Source organism: Ranitomeya variabilis, chromosome 1, assembly GCF_051348905.1.
Source record: "Ranitomeya variabilis isolate aRanVar5 chromosome 1, aRanVar5.hap1, whole genome shotgun sequence".
Taxonomy (NCBI): Eukaryota; Metazoa; Chordata; class Amphibia; order Anura; family Dendrobatidae; genus Ranitomeya; species Ranitomeya variabilis.
Window position 1 is genome coordinate 226,982,678 of NC_135232.1, and position 17,666 is coordinate 227,000,343.

The 17,666-nt window shown below is 43.6% G+C and overlaps 1 protein-coding gene across 3 annotated transcripts in view; it reads right to left on the bottom strand.

Annotated features, from left to right (window-relative positions):
- Positions 1 to 444: 444 nt before the first annotated feature.
- The window catches only part of MPHOSPH9 (M-phase phosphoprotein 9), a 135,724-nt gene continuing 118,502 nt past the window's right edge, over positions 445 to 17,666 (bottom strand). For 2 of the 3 annotated variants that reach the window (XM_077293195.1, XM_077293194.1), the window contains 3 exons: positions 7,789 to 7,946; positions 2,806 to 2,874; positions 445 to 1,135 (listed from right to left, as the gene is read on the bottom strand). In XM_077293195.1, coding sequence (XP_077149310.1) covers positions 1,034 to 1,135; positions 2,806 to 2,874; positions 7,789 to 7,946 — 329 coding nt within the window. In that variant the 3' untranslated portion in view covers positions 445 to 1,033. Of the gene's footprint in view, positions 1,136 to 2,805; positions 2,879 to 7,788; positions 7,947 to 17,666 lie in introns of all 3 variants that reach the window. The other variant, XR_013223417.1, reaches the window with a different exon arrangement.

Consider the following 17,666-nt stretch of genomic DNA (forward strand, 5'->3'; position numbering starts at 1 on the left):
TGCGGCAGCCAATCTGCGCTCCATAGCTTTAAAGAGGGCATTCCAACTACACGGGCAGAGCCGCTGAGCTTACTAATTGCCTGCCATGCAGTCAATGTAATGTCAGCGCCACAGCCGATGCCAGACACTAGGAGCGGCAGTGGAGACTCACGACTCACCGGCGGACCTTGGGAAGGGGAGTACAATGTGGTTTATTATATATATATATATATATATTTTTTTTTTTTAACAAACTTCAGCTGGGGCCAAAAATGATCTGAAAGGGAATAACCCTTTTAAGCATATATCCAATTTTAATATCTCCTCTTTTCTGCCAGTCACCAGTCCTTGTTCAGGAAAAAAAAGTGTCTATAGTTAGTCAGGGCTGTTGGGGGGTTGTAACTAATTCTCATGTCTTAGTGTACCACATAGCCTTGATATCACATCTAGCAAAAAGAGAAGACACACATTTTAAAAACATTTATTGCTGCATTGTGCTGTGCTCCAAAAAGTGTCACATTACTGGGTTTCCTGTTTCACCAAGGATCCAAGAGGTAAATTGAAAGAACACATGGGAGGCCTGTAAGGCATTGCCCAGCACAGCGTTGAAGGTCTTTACAAAACAGGCAAATATAATACATTTGTAAGTGAATACTTCATATGGAAAAATCTGTTTCACAAGATTTGGATTTAGCAAAACATAAGTCTGGAAGCACTGATAAGGTTTACGCCAGGATGAACATACTAAAAATATTACACTAGAAAAGCTACGGGAGGTACACAAGTTGCCTAGTAAAATCTAGACCTATATCGTCTACATACTCTGTAGCATCTGCTCTAAAATTTGGCCATTTTGATACTAAAGTATAAAATTTATAGTCTGTGTCATAAAAAATATGTGTACAATAAAAAGAGCCTGCGTGAAATAGAAACATTATTAAAGCAGTAAAAGTTTTCGGAGGTCATTGCCTTCAGGCTTTCAGCTATTAGCATTGGTCAGTGCATAAATATGTGTATTAGTGCAAAGTGCCAGCTGGGGGGATTTCTACAAGTATTACATATTTGCTGATGATGGGAGCACGTGGTATTTCTTCAGAGTCATTCGAATTGAACCCAGTTCTCGATTGACCTTTTCTAAACGATCTTCCAAATTTTCCTAAAAGAAACAGATATAAGAAAAAGAATCAGGATAGTAGCTCGCACAAACCTAAACAGGGTCAAAAGAAAATATCTGCATTAGATTGAAGACACCTTTACACTGTGTATTATTCGATTCCACCTATAAAACCCTATGGTGTGTGCCTTGTGTTTTGTTTTTCTTATAGCTTAAATGAAGAGGACCTTTAACTGGATTTTTTCGATTAAAGTTGGGAAGAGCCTCCAATTTATGCTGCTCCACTGATTTTGGATCAGTTTTTTTTGTTCTTCAGTGCTCTCCGTTCCAAAATTAGTCCCTCACCCCAGAATTAGAGGTGTAAATTTTCTATTCGACCAACTGGGCGTATATAACAGGAACTTCTCTGTGGGCGTCTGCTTTTTCCCTGATGATGGCCAATGAAAATAAGGCCATGCCCACTGCAGTTCTGTAGTACACACCCAGATGGTTGGAGGATAAAATTTGAACCTTTATTTCCATCCACATGATTCAGGATTATATAATGAAGGAAAACCAAAGCCTATACAATTATTAATTTTCATACATGTTTTATGTATTTTTCAAGTAAAGAACAAGTACCCATAAGGGTATGGCTCCACGGTACGGCTTGCCGGCGGGTTCGCCGCAGCGGCGAAGCCGCTCGGCGCTAAGCCCCGCCCCCTTAATGGGACGCGATGGTGCCGGATGTGTACAGTACACATCCGGGATCATCGCACCCCTCGCCATAGGGCCCTGTGATATGCCTTGCGGGGACGCTGCGTCCCCGCAAGGTGTACGGACATGCTGCGTTCTGAAAAGACGCGCAGCATGTCCGTAGTCGCAGGGCCGCCGCGTGCGGGTTTCCACGCATAGTGGAGACGGGATTTCATAAAATCCCCTCCACTATGCTGGAACATCTGGACGCTGCTTGTTTGACGCTGCAGCGTCAAACAAGCAGCATTTACTGACCGTGGAAACATACCCTTAGAGTCCGTAGAGCTGTTCACATGATTTTTTACAGACAACTCAAATTAATTTTTTTGTGAACAAAAATGGACCATAGAGCCATACATGTGCTGTTCCATTTTTATTGTTTGACGGGTAGAAACTTGGATATTTTTTTTTTTTCCATAAAAGAAAAACTGATGAAACACTGATGGTAAAAACAGACATATGAACAAAACACTAATGAAAATCAGATCCAGCACAATGATTGAAATAACTGCACTAAGCCCACACGTGGTGGAATTTTACCATGGTGAATCGTGACTAAATACCACATGTACAGATTTAGCCGCACATTTTCCCAAAACATTTTTAACAGTATTGACATGCTGTAGATTTGCAGATCAGCATGCTTGTTTTTGTCTGGATATGCAGTGCAGAATTCACAACGGATATACGCAAAGTGTGAATTCATCCAAAATATAGGTACACATAAAATTTATCGCATCAGCTGATAAAATAATATTAACTATTTAAGGAAGGGCTTTCATCTGGCTTTTCACCTATTATGAAAAATTGTGTCCCTTCTATAATTATTAGGAAACGTTAATCTCAGGACAGTCCTGACTTATTTATGGGCCTCCTCATACAATTAAAAAGACAAAACGCTGCAGCATCTCATATTCTACAGACATCAGGAAGGAAAGAAAGAAGGAAGATAATAAAACAAATGAGTAGAAAACTACCTTTGTGGCTCTCATCTTCAGGCTCAGTCTACGGCCAGACCCTGGCATTCTACTAAGGGCAGCTTCAATCTGTTGGCAGATGCACTTCCACGTGTCAGAAAAACTAATGATCATTGCACATGGTCATAAAAATCAAAATATACAAAGCTATGTTTTCTATAGACATTTAATAGACATTTAACCATTTTCAACTCCCTTCACCGGCATCCAGCATCGGAAGTGTCCAGAGCATTAAATTTAGCAAAATTGAGCTTCCGACCAGAGCTGTCACTCAATGAGGAGTGCCCACCTCCCCAAGCAACAAGGAGGTAGGAAAACTCCATATCTTTAAGCTTCACAAAAGGCAACTTCTAATACCCCTTTAAAGTATGTGATGGTGAGCCACTAGTTCTCACATACGGATATGCCATAATGAGGCCCGTATCATCACCATCAAGCTAGTGCCTTGAAAAAGTATTCATACCCTGTGAACTTTTCCATATTTTTTCACATTACACCCACATACTTAAAATGTATTTTATTGGGATTTTATATGATATACCAACACAAAGTAGCAAGTACTTGAAGTGTAAAGGAAATGATATCGTTTTCTAATTATTTTAAAAATATAAATCTGAAAATTGTAACCTGCATTTTTATTCAGCTCCCTGTAGTCTGATACTCCTAAATAAAATATTGAGTACCCAATTGCCTTCAAAAGTCATATAATTACTAAATTGAGCCCACCTTTGTGTAACTACTTGTCAGTATAACTACAGCTGTTTTGTGAACAGCTGATATGTTTGTTTGAAAACATTATGGATCAAACAGCATCATGAAAACTAAGAAACACACCAGACAGGTAAGGGATAAAGTTGTTGTGAACAGTAAAACAAGGTTAGGTTCTAAAAAAATTGCTCAAGCTCTGAACACCTCACTGAGCATTGTGCAATCCATCATCCCAAAATGGAAAGAGTATGACACAACTGCAAACCTACCAAGGGATAGTTGTCCAACTAAACAGACATTACAAGAAGGAGAGCATTAATAAGAGAAGCAGAGACCAATAATGATAAAGTGCAGGACAGGGAAAAATGTATCAAAATAATAAATAACTTATTGGAAAAAAACAAAAAAGTTCATAATGGTAATGATCAAGTGTTGGTGGGTGAACCGAAAGGAAGAAAAACTCCTGTAGTTAATAATCAAAGTAGAAATAGAAAATATTTAATCAAGTCATAATGACTTGTGCACAATTAAAGTAAGAATGGCATGGCAAGAGAAAACTCTATTGAAGTGAAAAAAAAAAAATTGATCAATGTAAGGAAATAATAGTATACATCATGGCAGCCAAGGTAAAATTGACTTGACATGTGTTTCACGAATGAATGAAGCAGCTAAGAGGCCCATGGTCACTCTGGAGGAGCTGCAGAGATCCTCAGCTCAGGTGGGAGAATCTGTCCACTGGATAACTATTTGTTGTATACTTCACAAATCTGGCCTTAATGGAAGAGTAGCAAGAAGAAAGCCATTTTGACAGCAAGCTATAAGAAGTCCCATGTGCAGTTTACAAAAAGCCATGTAGGGGACACAGCTAGCATGTGGAAGGTTCTCTGGTCAAATAAGACCAAAGGACAACTTTTTGAGCTAAATGCAAAGTGCTATGTGCGGTGGAAAACTAACACTACACATCACGCTGAAAACATCACCACTGTCAAACAAGGTGGTGGCACCATGAAGCTGTGGGGATGCTTTTCTTCAGCAGGGACAGAGACACTGGTCAGAGTGGATGGGAAGATGGATGGAGATAAATACAGGGCAATCCTGGAGGAAAACCTGTTAAAGGTTGCAAAAGACTTAAGACTGGACAGAGACCCTAAACATATTTCCAGAGCTAAAATGGAATGGTTTAGATCAAAGCATATTCCTGTGTGTGAATGGCCCAGCCCAGACCTGAATCCAATTGATAATCTGTGGCAAGACTTGAAACTTGCTGTTCACAGACGCTCTCCATCCAATCTCACTGAGCTAGCGCTAGTTGAAAAGAAGAATGGGCACAAATTCCAGCTATAGTTGCAAAGCTGGTAGAGACATACCCCAAAAGACATGCAACAGTAATTGCAGGAAAAAGTGGTCCTAGAAAAGTGTCGGGGTCGTAAAACGACAATATACCCTTCCTTCACCAGTCATTCCAAATTAATATGTGTGCAGGGCATCTGGTACCGGATAAGAATAAATCAGACAGGTAGCTGGTTCAAACTTAGTTAATGCCCCGTGCATCCACACATGTCTGCAGCGGTCACACCAACTGGCTTTATTCTAAAATACACAATACTATATTGAGTGTTAGGGGAAGGCGTGCATTAGGCGGGGTTTAAGCTAGCATTCAGTCTTTCTGATTTGTTCTGACATCTTCTGGTGGATCCTCCTTTTCTTCACATTCCTTAACTTTCGTTTCTGAAGAAATGAAAGTTATGCCTCCAGACACTAAAGGGAAACGAAACTGAACACTGGTAGCCATCTTTAAATACAATTACATATGCATTAGCTAGCAGATAGGAAAAACTTATTGTTTCACAGTATAAGAGTATAAAAGTACAAAAAGATATATAAGAAATATATTTTCACCTTGACAAAAGTATTGACTCAGGAGGGGAAAAAACAAATGCACATCACAATTTTCAGATTTATGTTTTTAAAATATTTAGAAAACCATGTATGATTTCCTTCACACTTCACAGATACTTGCTATGTAGTATTGGTATAGCACATAAAATCCCAATAAAATACATTAAAGGGGGTGAAACGTGAATAAATGTGGAAAAGTTCACGGGGTATGAATAATTTTTCAAGGCACTGTATATACAGGTCCTTCTCAAAAAATTAGCATATAGTGTTAAATTTCATTATTTACCATAATGTAATGATTACAATTAAACTTTCATATATTATAGATTCACTATCCACCAACTGAAATTTGTCAGGTCTTTTATTGTTTTAATACTGATGATTTTGGCATACAACTCCTGATAACCCAAAAAACCTGTCTCAATAAATTAGCATATCAAGAAAAGGTTCTCTAAATGACCTATTACCCTAATCTTCTGAATCAACTAATTAACTCTAAACACATGCAAAAGATACCTGAGGCTTTTAAAAACTCCCTGCCTGGTTCATTACTCAAAACCCCCATCATGGGTAAGACTAGCGACCTGACAGATGTCAAGAAGGCCATCATTGACACCCTCAAGCAAGAGGGTAAGACCCAGAAAGAAATTTCTCAACAAATAGGCTGTTCCCAGAGTGCTGTATCAAGGCACCTCAATGGTAAGTCTGTTGGAAGGAAACAATGTGGCAGAAAACGCTGTACAACGAGAAGAGGTGACCGGACCCTGAGGAAGATTGTGGAGAAGGACCGATTCCAGACCTTGGGGAACCTGAGGAAGCAGTGGACTGAGTCTGGTGTGGAAACATCCAGAGCCACCGTGCACAGGCGTGTGCAGGAAATGGGCTACAGGTGCCGCATTCCCCAGGTAAAGCCACTTTTGAACCATAAACAGCGGCAGAAGCGCCTGACCTGGGCTACAGAGAAGCAGCACTGGACTGTTGCTAAGTGGTCCCAAGTACTTTTTTCTGATGAAAGCAAATTTTGCATGTCATTCGGAAATCAAGGTGCCAAAGTCTGGAGGAAGACTGGGGAGAAGGAAATGCCAAAATGCCTGAAGTCCAGTGTCAAGTACCCACAGTCAGTGATGGTGTGGGGTGCCATGTCAGCTGCTGGTGTTGGTCCACTGTGTTTCATCAAGGGCAGGGTCAATGCAGCTAGCTATCAGGAGATTTTGGAGCACTTCATGCTTCCATCGGCTGAAATGCTTTATGGAGATGAAGATTTCATTTTTCAGCACGACCTGGCACCTGCTCACAGTGCCAAAACCACTGGTAAATGGTTTACTGACCATGGTATTACTGTGCTCAATTGGCCTGCCAACTCTCCTGACCTGAACCCCATAGAGAATCTGTGGGATATTGTGAAGAGAAAGTTGAGAGACGCAAGACCCAACACTCTGGATGAGCTTAAGGCCGCTATTGAAGCATCCTGGGCCTCCATAACATCTCAGCAGTGTCACAGGCTGATTGCCTCCATGCCACGCCGCATTGAAGCAGTCATTTCTGCCAAAGGATTCCCGACCAAGTATTGAGTGCATAACTGAACATTATTATTTGATGGTTTTTTTGTTTGTTATTAAAAAACACTTTTATTTGATTGGACGGGTGAAATATGCTAATTTATTGAGACAGGTTTTTTGGGTTATCAGGAGTTGTATGCCAAAATCATCAGTATTAAAACAATAAAAGACCTGACAAATTTCAGTTGGTGGATAATGAATCTATAATATATGAAAGTTTAATTGTAATCATTACATTATGGTAAATAATGAAATTTAACACTATATGCTAATTTTTTGAGAAGGACCTGTACTGCAAGCTCAAAACACAATGAAGCATTTAAGAGGTTAATATAGAAAGAGAACTTCCTTTGCCATCACATCGGAGTCCTATTTGTGCCAATGCTTTGCTATGGCAGCCCCAGGCTAATAAAGACCAACAAGTTTGACATGCGCACGTGCCTATTATTGAGTTGTTTGAAAGTTCATCACTGACAATAATAATACACTTCAATAAAGGAGTAATGGGACTAAAATACATTAAGTGTGTAAAAAAAAAAAAAAAAAAAAGGAAAACAAATCTATTTCATCCAATTAAAAATCCACTTAAAATGCAAAAAATAATCCCATGTAGATATATTGCCATTGTTGTAGTTATCAATGTAGCAAGTTATTAAAAGACGTTGTCATGTCAGGTAAATCATCAATATCAGACCGGTGGGGTCCGACACATATGGATAGGTCATAAATATATACCTTACTGGACAGCCCCTGTAAATACCACTTAAATAAATACCCCGGAAAATAGAGAAAATTCATAATATACTTAGAACAATACCTGTTTTTTCTCTTCTGTTAACTCATCAAAAAGCCGCTCTGTGTCAGAAATAGTTTTCATCCTCTCGTTGTATGTGATTTCAGTCTCAAATGGTGGTAATAACAGAGGAAACTGTGACTCACCGCTATTTTCCGAATTAATGATAGTCTTTTGCCTCACTGGAAAAAAAAAGACCATGGAAAAAAACAATGCATCTCAGCTTCAATATACTTAAACTCTTGGCACTGCAACATTCATATTGCATTTTTTATTTTTAAAGGGAACCTGTAATGCCGGGAAACGCTATTTACCTGCATATATAAGGTTAATAAGCAGGTAAATAGCATTAAAATCATGTCTGTTTTGCTTACTGGAAGAATGGCTATAGAGAAAAAAAATGAGCTTATATCCTCCCTGTAGTCGATCACTTTTTGTCATAGGGGTGTATAAGGAGCAGTTGCAGTCACTGCTCACTGTACAGTGAGTGCGGCTCTAATCACTCCCTGGCACTTTAAATTGACAGCCTACTCTGCAGGGTTTGTGCGGCTTTTGTGTGCAGTTTCATGGGCCCCGGGCAAAAGAGTCTCAGTAGGCCCATTTACACATACCACGATTCATGATGCACAGATAAGAAATATAGGTATAGTACAATGCCAATTTCACTTACTTCTTACATTACATGAGTGATATCTAATGTAAATTCTAGAATAGCTCAGAAACCGGTGAACCCTCGCAGCGCACAGTGCAGTCTTCCATACAGTATTATGGGCACCTCATAGTCCTCCATATTATGGGCACCACATAGTCCTCCATCTATATATATAATTGTCTAAGGTCTACTTCCGTCTGTTTGTCTGTCATGGAAATCCCGCGTCGCTGATTGGTCGCGGCCAGCTGGGCACATAGCGTTTTAGCAGTTAAATGGACTGCGTTACACCGTGGCATAACGCAGTCCATTAACGCTGCCATTAACCCTGTAAGTGTGACCAACTTTTTACTATTGATACTGCCTATGCAGCATCAATAGTAAAAACCTATAATGTTAAAAATAATAATAATAATAAAAAAAAAATCATTATATTCTCACCTTCCGGCATGCTCGGCAGCCTTTCCCACTCCTCACGACACTCCGGTCCCAAGAATGCATTGCAGCAATGACCCCAGATGACATAGCGGTCTCGCGAGACCGCTACATCACCGGTTATTGCCGCAAAGCATTACTGGGAACGGAGCGTAGCGAGGAGCATCGCTAAAGGCCTGAACTGGATCCTGGATCCGCCGGAAGGTGAGTATATAAATATTTTTTATTTTCATTATTTTTTTTTTTAACAGGGATATGGTGCCCACATTGCTATATAGTACGTGGGCTGTGTTATATACTACGTGGGCTGTGTTATATACTGCGTGGGTTGTGTTATATACTGCGTGGGCTGTGTCATATACTGCGTGGGCTGTGTTATATACTACGTGGGCTGTGCTATAAACTACAGTACATGGCTTTGTTATATACTACGTGGGCTGTGTTATATATTGCGTGGGCTGTTATATACGGCGTAGGCTGTCTTATACACTGCGTGGGCTGTGCTATATACTACGTGGGCTGTGTTATGTACTGTGCGGGCTGTGCTATATACTACATGGGCTGTGCTATATACTACGTGGGCTGTGCAATATACTACGTGGCTGTGCAATATACTACGTGGCTGTGTTATATACTACGTAGCTGTGCTATATACTGCATGGGCTGTGTTATATGCTACGTGGCTGTGCTATATACTATATGGGCTGTGCTATATACTACGTGGCTGTGCTATATACTACGTGGCTGTGCCATATATTACGTGGGCTGTTATATGCTACATGGGCTATGAGACTCTTTTGCCCCTCAATATATGTAATATTGTAGTTGTAACTGTGTAAACTTCAGAACTATTAATGTGTCACATTAACTCAACAGTAGGACAAAGCTACTGAACTAGAATGGTCAATCAGTAAGGAGTGCCCCCAGCAATAAGGGAGTGAAAGAGACTGGAAAACGGTGAGCTGCTCAAAAGACAACTTGAGAACAACCCTTTAACTGTTCAGTATTTAGTTATTTTGTTTTATTTTCATTCCTTATTTTCATCCATATTTCAATTCAATTTGTTAATTTCAATTGGGGTAAAGGTTATATAATATTTTCATGCAATAGGACATGACTAGTTTGTAAAAATTGTAGTCAATTTAAGGGACAATTACTACGGCAAAACATGAATGACGTTTTACAGCTCTAGCTAAAAATGGAGCACATATAGATTAAAAATACACTCATCTCAATGAGCCCTTACTGAGATTTATCTCTGGACTGCGACTCTCACAAAATGGTCACATACAGGGGTTTTAAGTGTTTTTTTTATCCATCCCCCGTAGTACCGCTCCCTTGGCAACTTTCTGTGCATTTTTTTCCCTGTTATAACTAACACTTTGGATTGTGGCCAATCCTAAAATTGGTTGTTTCCTTCCAGATTATGTTTGGCCCTGAATGCTTTTTTTTTTTAAACAACAAAACTGCGCTGTACTCAATGGATCTTGGAATAATAATAATTTCAACAACTAGATGTCTAAAAAATTGTTCCTGTGCTGAGATAATCTTATAAATGTGCCCCTGCTGTGTACTGTGTAATGGTTGTGTCTGACCGTACAGGGACATGGTCTGATCATACCACAGCTCCTGATAAGAGAGTATACAGACATAGCATGGGATCGCAGCTGATTCTCTTTGTAAGATAAAGCATTTCCCTGCCTGCTTTTAAAAAATGTTTCAGCTTAAAGAATCAGCTGTGACCTCCTGCTGTAATGTTTGTCATTACACAGTACACAGCAGGGGCACATTTATAAGATTTATCTCAGCACAGGAACATTTTATTTAAACACATCCAATTGTGGAAATTATTATTCTTCCAAGATCTATTGATTAAAATTTTGTTCTGGCAACACCCCTTTAATTTCTATGAAAATGCAGCAGTAGGTGTAAAGGATGTACATTTTCATTTATATCAATATTTAAAAATTTCATAAGAAGCCATTCTGAAAATCAAAATTTCTACAAACCCAAACTAAAGACCCATCCATTCCTTAGGTTACAGACTAGATTAGTATTCCACATTGCTTGGATGTAAGAAGATTATTATTCAACTTATTTATCTAATAGTTCAAAACAAGAATGGAGAATACTTAAGGGTACTTAAACCACAGCGCCGTTAATTAACGGCGCTGTGGAAAAAGTGAATAGCGCCCCCCAGAGTTGGATTTTCTCTGGGGTCTCGGTTACCGGGGGTAGCCGAGACCCCAGAGAACATGATTCGGGTTTTTTTTCACCGACCCCCGGGTTGCGATCGCTGGTAATTAACTGTTTACCGGCGGTCGAAGAAAAAAACCCCGCAATTTCCCATTTAATTTCTCTGTCCTCTGATGTAATCGCACATCAGAGGACAGAGAAATGGGGTCCCCAATCGCCCCCGATACTCACCTGTCTCCCCCGGTGCTCCTCGTGGCTCCCGATGGGCGTCGCCATCTTGTTCTGGCCAAAAAATGGCGGGCGCATGCGCAGTGCGCCCGCCGGCAGGCACCCGGAAGATCTTTGGGGTCTCGGCTGCTAGGGGTAGCCGAGAACCCAAAGAACATGATCGGGGTTCGGTTTTTCGCCGGTAATTACTGTTTACCGGCGACCGCAAAAAAAAAAAAGCGATGTGTAATTCTCTGTCCTCTGATATGATCGCACATCAGAGGACAGAGAAATAGGGGGATTCGGGGACCCTGTTATACTTACCGGTGTCCCTGGGTCCTCCTGCGCCATGATCTGCCGGCCGGCCGCTAGAGGAGTTGGGGCTAAAATTAGGGTTAGGGTTGGGGCTAAAATTAGGGTTAGGGTTGGGGCTAAAATTAGGGTTAGGGTTGGGGCTAAATTTAGGGTTAGGGTTGGGGCTAAAGTTAGGGCTAGGGTTGCGGCTAAAGTTAGGGTTAGAGTTGGGATTAGGGTTGGCATTAGGGTTACGTTTGGGATTAGGGTTTGGGATTAGGGTTGGGATTAGGGTTAGGGTGTATTGGGATTAGGGTTAGGTGTGAGGTTAGGGTTGAGATTAGGATTAGAGTTGTGTTGGATTTAGGATTCTGATTAGGGTTATGGTTGGAATTAGGGTTGTTTTGGGGTTAGGGTTGTGAATAGGATTATGGATCGGGTTGGGATTAGAGTTAGGGGTGTGTTGGGGTTAGGGTTGGAGTTATAATTTGGGGGTTTCCACTGTTTAGGTACATCAGGGGGTCTCCAAACGCCACAGCCAATTTTGCGCTCAAAAAGTCAAATGGTGCTCCCTCCCTTCTGAGCTCTGCCGTGCGCCCAAACAGGGGTTTACCCCCGCATATGGGGCATCAGCATACTCGGGATAAATTGGACAACAACTTTTGGGGTCCAATTTCTCCTGTTACCCTTGTGAAAATAAAAACTTGGGGGCTAAAAAATCTTTTTTGCGGAAATTTTTTATTTTTTATTTTCACAACTCTGCATTATAAACTTCTGTGAAGCACTTGGGCATTCAAAGTTCTCACCACACATCTAGATAAGTTCCTTGGGGTGTATAGTTTTCAAAATGGGGTCAATTGTGGGGGGTTTCTACTGTATAGGCACATCAGGGGCTCTGCAAGCGCAACATAACGCCCGCAGACCATTCTATCAAAGTCTGCATTCCAAAACGGCGCTCCTTCCCTTCCGAGCTCTGCCATGCGCCCAAACAGTGGTTTACCCCCACATATGGGATATCAACCTACCCAGCATAAATTGCACAATAAATTTTGGGGTCCAATTTCTCCTGTTACCCTTGTGAAAGTAAAAATTTGGGGGTGAAAAGATAATTTTTGTGGAAAAAATATGATTTTTTTTATTTTCATGGCTCTACATTATAAACTTCAGTGAAGCAGTTGGGGGTTCAAAGTGCTCACCACACATCTAGATAAGCTCTTTGGGGGGTCTAGTTTCCAAAATGGGGTCACTTGTGGGGGGTTTCTACTGTTTAGGTACATCAGGAGCTCTGCAAATGCAACATGACGCCGGCAGACCATCCCATCAAAGTCTGCATTCCAAGCGGCGCTCCTTCCTTTCCGAGCCCCGATGGGTGCCCAAACAGTGCCCCCCCCCCCACATATGGGGTATCAGCATACTCAGGACAAACTGGTCCATAGATTTTGTGGTCCAATGTCTGCTGTTACCTTTGAGAAAATAAAAAATTGCAGGCTAAAAAATCATTTTTGAGGAAAAAAAAAGGATTTTTTTATTTTCACGGCTCTACTTTATAAACGTCTGTGAAGCACTTGGGGGTTTAAAGTGCTCACCACACATCTAGATAAGTTCCTTAAGGGGTCTAGTTTCCAAAATGGGGTCACTTGTGGGGGGTTTCTAATGTTTAGGCACATCAGGGCCTCTCCAAACGCGACATGGTGTCCGATCTCAATTCCAGCCAATTCTACATTGAAAAAGTAAAACGGCACTCCTTGCGGTGCGCCCAAACAGTGGTTTACCCCCACATATGGGGTATCGACGTACTCAGGAGAAATTGCACAACAACTTTTGTGGTCTAACTTCTCCTGTTACCTGTTATGGACCTGGTGGTTAGGAGCACCCGGAATGACCTGATGAGTAAATTCAAAATCGGGACTAGCTCTGGGTAAGTGGGAACTCTGCTGACCGCAAACCCTACTCCTATCACACACACTAGAAATAGCCGTGGAGCATACCTAACTCTCCCTAGACGCCTCTTCACAGCCTAAGAGCTAACTACACCTAAAGATAGAAATAGAAGCCTTACCTTGCCTCAGAGAAATTCCCCAAAGGTAAAGGCAGACCCCCACATATATTGACTGTGAGTTAAGAGGAAAGTCACAAACACAGGAATGAAACAGGTTTTAGCAAAGGAGGCCAGATTTCACTAAATAGTCAGAGGATAGAAAAGGGAACTATGCGGTCAGCACAAAAGACTACAAAAAAACACGCAGAGTAAGCAAAAAGACTCCCCACACCGACTCACGGTGTGGAGGTGCCACTCTGCACCCCAGAGCTTCCAGCTAGCAAGGGAATATCGTGATAGCAAGCTGGACTAGAAATTAGCAGTAACAACAAATGAACTAGCAAAGACTTAGCTTCTGCTGGAGTAGACAGGTCCTCAGAGAAGTCCAAGAGAGATCTGAACCAATACTGAAACAATGACAGCTGGCATGAAGTAACGATCTGAGTGGAGTTAAATAGGGAAGCAGCATAGCAATAAACGAGAGCAGCTGATAAAGCCAACCTCAGTGACCAGCAGTTCCGCTCGAAGCCACCAGAGGGAGTCCAAGAGCAGAACCAACCAAAGTACCATTCATGACCACAGGAGGGACTCCGAGAACGGAATTCACAACAGTTACCCTTGTGAAAATAAAAATTTTCAGGCAAAAAGATCATTTCTCCTTCGCCTCATTGGGGACACAGGACAGTGGGTGTATGCTTCTGCCGCCAGGAGGCTGACACTAAGTAAACATAAAAAAAGTTTAGCTCCTCCTCCGTCGTATACACCCCGACACTGGCTACCAGAGAATCCAGTTCATGCTTAGTGTCTGAAGGAGGCACACCTCTGGGTTCCGGATCCTATGGACCCTTATTTCACTTCATGAGGATTGAGAGGTGGCAACGGACCCTTTTGAGGGCCTGATCTCCCCAAACCAGCAATGGGCAGGCACGTGCGAGAATCCTCCACGTATCCTTTCCTGCGATGTGGGATTGCGCGCCGGACTTGGCCCTGACCACCCTAAGGTATTTTAGACCATAGGCTGTACAGGTGCCCTTAGATGTCGGTGTGACCCCCTGTGTTTTTCTACACCTATGTTTCGGCTGTGGTGATAGAGGGGTGGTGGACGGTCCCTCTCCTTATCCCAGAGCGGAAAATGGAGCATGGGTTCCTGCACCGTCATGGATTTTCCGCTCCCCCTGCTAGTTAAAAAAAAAACAAACAAAAAAAACTTCCACTGGTCCTCTTCTCGCAGAGGGTTCAGCTTGTAAAAGGGGGGAAAGCTAAGAAGGGGGCTCCTGAAGCAGCAAAGGCCTTAGTTTACCTTTTAGGCAGGTTTGGGCGTTCTTGTGCCGGCTGGCGCCGGGTTAATAGCGGCGCCGCAGTCCCCCAGAGCTCCGGTCGGCGCTTTTGTTCGCCGACGCTTCCGTTCGCCGGCGCCTGTCAGCGCTGCAGAGGCCCGGTGCCGCGGTCTAGCTCTCCGGGTACACTTCTTCTAGGTCAAGCAGGTCCGGCTTCCGAGACCGCGCTGTGAGGCCCCGTCACCTCCGGTGCGACTTCTTCCGGTCCACCCCCTCCTCTCCTCGCTGGGGAAAAATCAAAGTCCCGGCTTTGGCCTGGTCCAGGCCGCATCAGCGCTGCAATCTAGGCGGTTCCTCCCCCCCCCCCGAGGGCAGTTAAGGATAAAGGTGGCGCATTTACTCTTCTTTGGGTGTCGGTTCTACACTGTATGCGGGGGACACAGGACTGGGGTAAGTGCTTCTCCCTCCAGCCTGACAGCAGAAGCATTACGTTTTTCCCAGTCTAAGGCCCTGGGTAGAGCATTTACGGAACACTATGTCTAGAAGGATCAAACCTCACACGGTCCTATATACTGTCTGTGTAGCCTGTCATTCTGCCTTCCCGCATGCCCAGAGCAATCGTCTCTGTGAGGCCTGTGACTCTGAACGCGCTCAGGAGCCCCCCCCTGCTAGTTCCCCAGCAATCTCCCCAGCGGTTACTCCTGCCCCTCTGGCAGAAACTGGGGTGGTTCCACCTGAATGGGTCATGTCATTATCACAATCCATGGCATCCCTAACCAAAGCAATCAAGTCCCTTCAGGCTCCGGCTGGGGTCCGAGACAGCAGTTCATCTGTCTTAGAGTTTCGGATTCTCAGGGCCTCCTGCCTGCAGGGGCCGCGCTCACACTAGGCAGACGCGGGGGAAGCGAAATCTCACAACGTCTCCCGGGCCATCAGGTGCATCAGCATCCTGGAGTTCCGCCTCTCGCTCTCCTTCCCCAGCGGAAAGCGGGGAACTCGGTTCACACTATGATTCAGAGGGGTCCCTTAATTTAGAGACTCAATTTCAGGCCCGTTTCAAGCCCTTTCGCAATACCTGATGGACCCCAACGTCAGGTTCTGCTACGCAGGTTCGACCCAATCTGGATAGAGACAATCGGATCTCCTATAGAGCCAACCAGGGGGGAAGAATACGTTCCCAGCCGCCTAGATCCAGGGGTCCAGGGCTCAAAGGTTCTCAGCCAAGTGACTGGAGGCATCCTCGGATTGCCACCGACAGAGTAGGTGGGCGCCTTCTTTTGTTTCACCAGGTCTGGCTCCAGTCAATTCACGACAAGTGGGTGGGAGAGCTCGTGTCCACAGGGTACAAAATAGAGCTGGTTTGCCAACCCCCACAACGGTTCCTCCCATCCCGTCTTCCCGGGTCCGAGTCCCGGCGTCAAGCCCTGTTCAATTCTATAGATTCCCTTCGTCTCCGCGGGGTCATCACTCCTGTTCCAAGGGAAGAGAGATTTCAGGGGTTCTATTCCAACCTATTTATAGTACCCAAAAAGGACGGATCAGTGAGGCCCATTCTAGATCTCAAACACTTAAACAGGTTTGTCAAAATTTGTCACTTTCGAATGGAATCTCTCCGGTCAGTCATTGCGTCAATGGAAAAGGGGGAGTTCTTGGCCTCGGTAGACATTCAGGATGCCTACCTGCATATTCCCATTTTTCCTGCTCATCAAAGGTTTCTCCGGTTTGCCATAGACAACTTACACTTCCAGTTCACGGCTTTACCCTTCGGGCTGGCCTCCGCCCCCAGGGTGTTCACAAAGGTCATGTCTAACGTGGTGTCCATTCTGCACTCCCGAGGCATAGTAGTGTTGACATATTTAGACGACCTTCTCATCAAAGGGCCGACCTATCAGGCCTGCGAAAAGAATGTCACCATTTCTCTAGACACTCTCTCTCGTCTAGGTTGGCTAGTGAATTTAAAAAAGTCATCCCTGGTACCATCCCGGAGAATTTCATTTCTGGGGATAATTTTCGACACTTCTCAATCCCTCTCGATCCTGCCTCAGAACAAGGTCCTAGCCCTTCGGCGAGAGGTGGGGATCCTTCGGCAACCGTGCTTTCATACAATTCGGTCCTGCATGAGGGTCTTAGGAAGGATGGTGGCAACAATAGAAGCAGTACCATTTGCTCAACTTCATCTTCAGCCTCTCCAGCATGCACTTTTAGCAGCATGGGACAAGAATCCATCCTCCCTCAACCTCAGGTTCCGGTTGTCTCTCCAGGTCAGGCAAGCTCTTTCATGGTGGATAAACACCCTTCTAAAAGGGAAACCCTTCCCTCCAACCAATTGGCTTCTGGTTACAACGGATGCCAGTCTCCTAGGTTGGGGAGCAGTGTTCTTTCACCACACTGCTCAGGGGCGCTGGTCCTCCTCGGAGTCAGCTCTTCCTATCAATCTCTTGGAGATTCGGGCAGTTCTATTGGCTTTACAATATTTCCATCATCTTCTGGCGGGTCGCCCTGTCCGGATTCAATCGGACAATGCTACAGCCGTGGCATACATAAATCATCAGGGGGGCACCCGCAGCAAGGCGGCCATGCAGGAAGTAAAGCAAATTCTGTGCTGGGCCGAGAGAAATCACTCTGTGATTTCGGCAGTCCACATTCCGGGCGAGGAGAACTGGACGGCGGACTTCCTCAGTCGGCAGGGTCTGGCTTCCGAGGAATGGTCATTCTATCCCGAGGTGTTTCAGCAAATATGCCACCTATGGGGGACTCCGGACGTGGATCTAATGGCGTCCAGGAGGAATGCCAAGGTACCCAGATT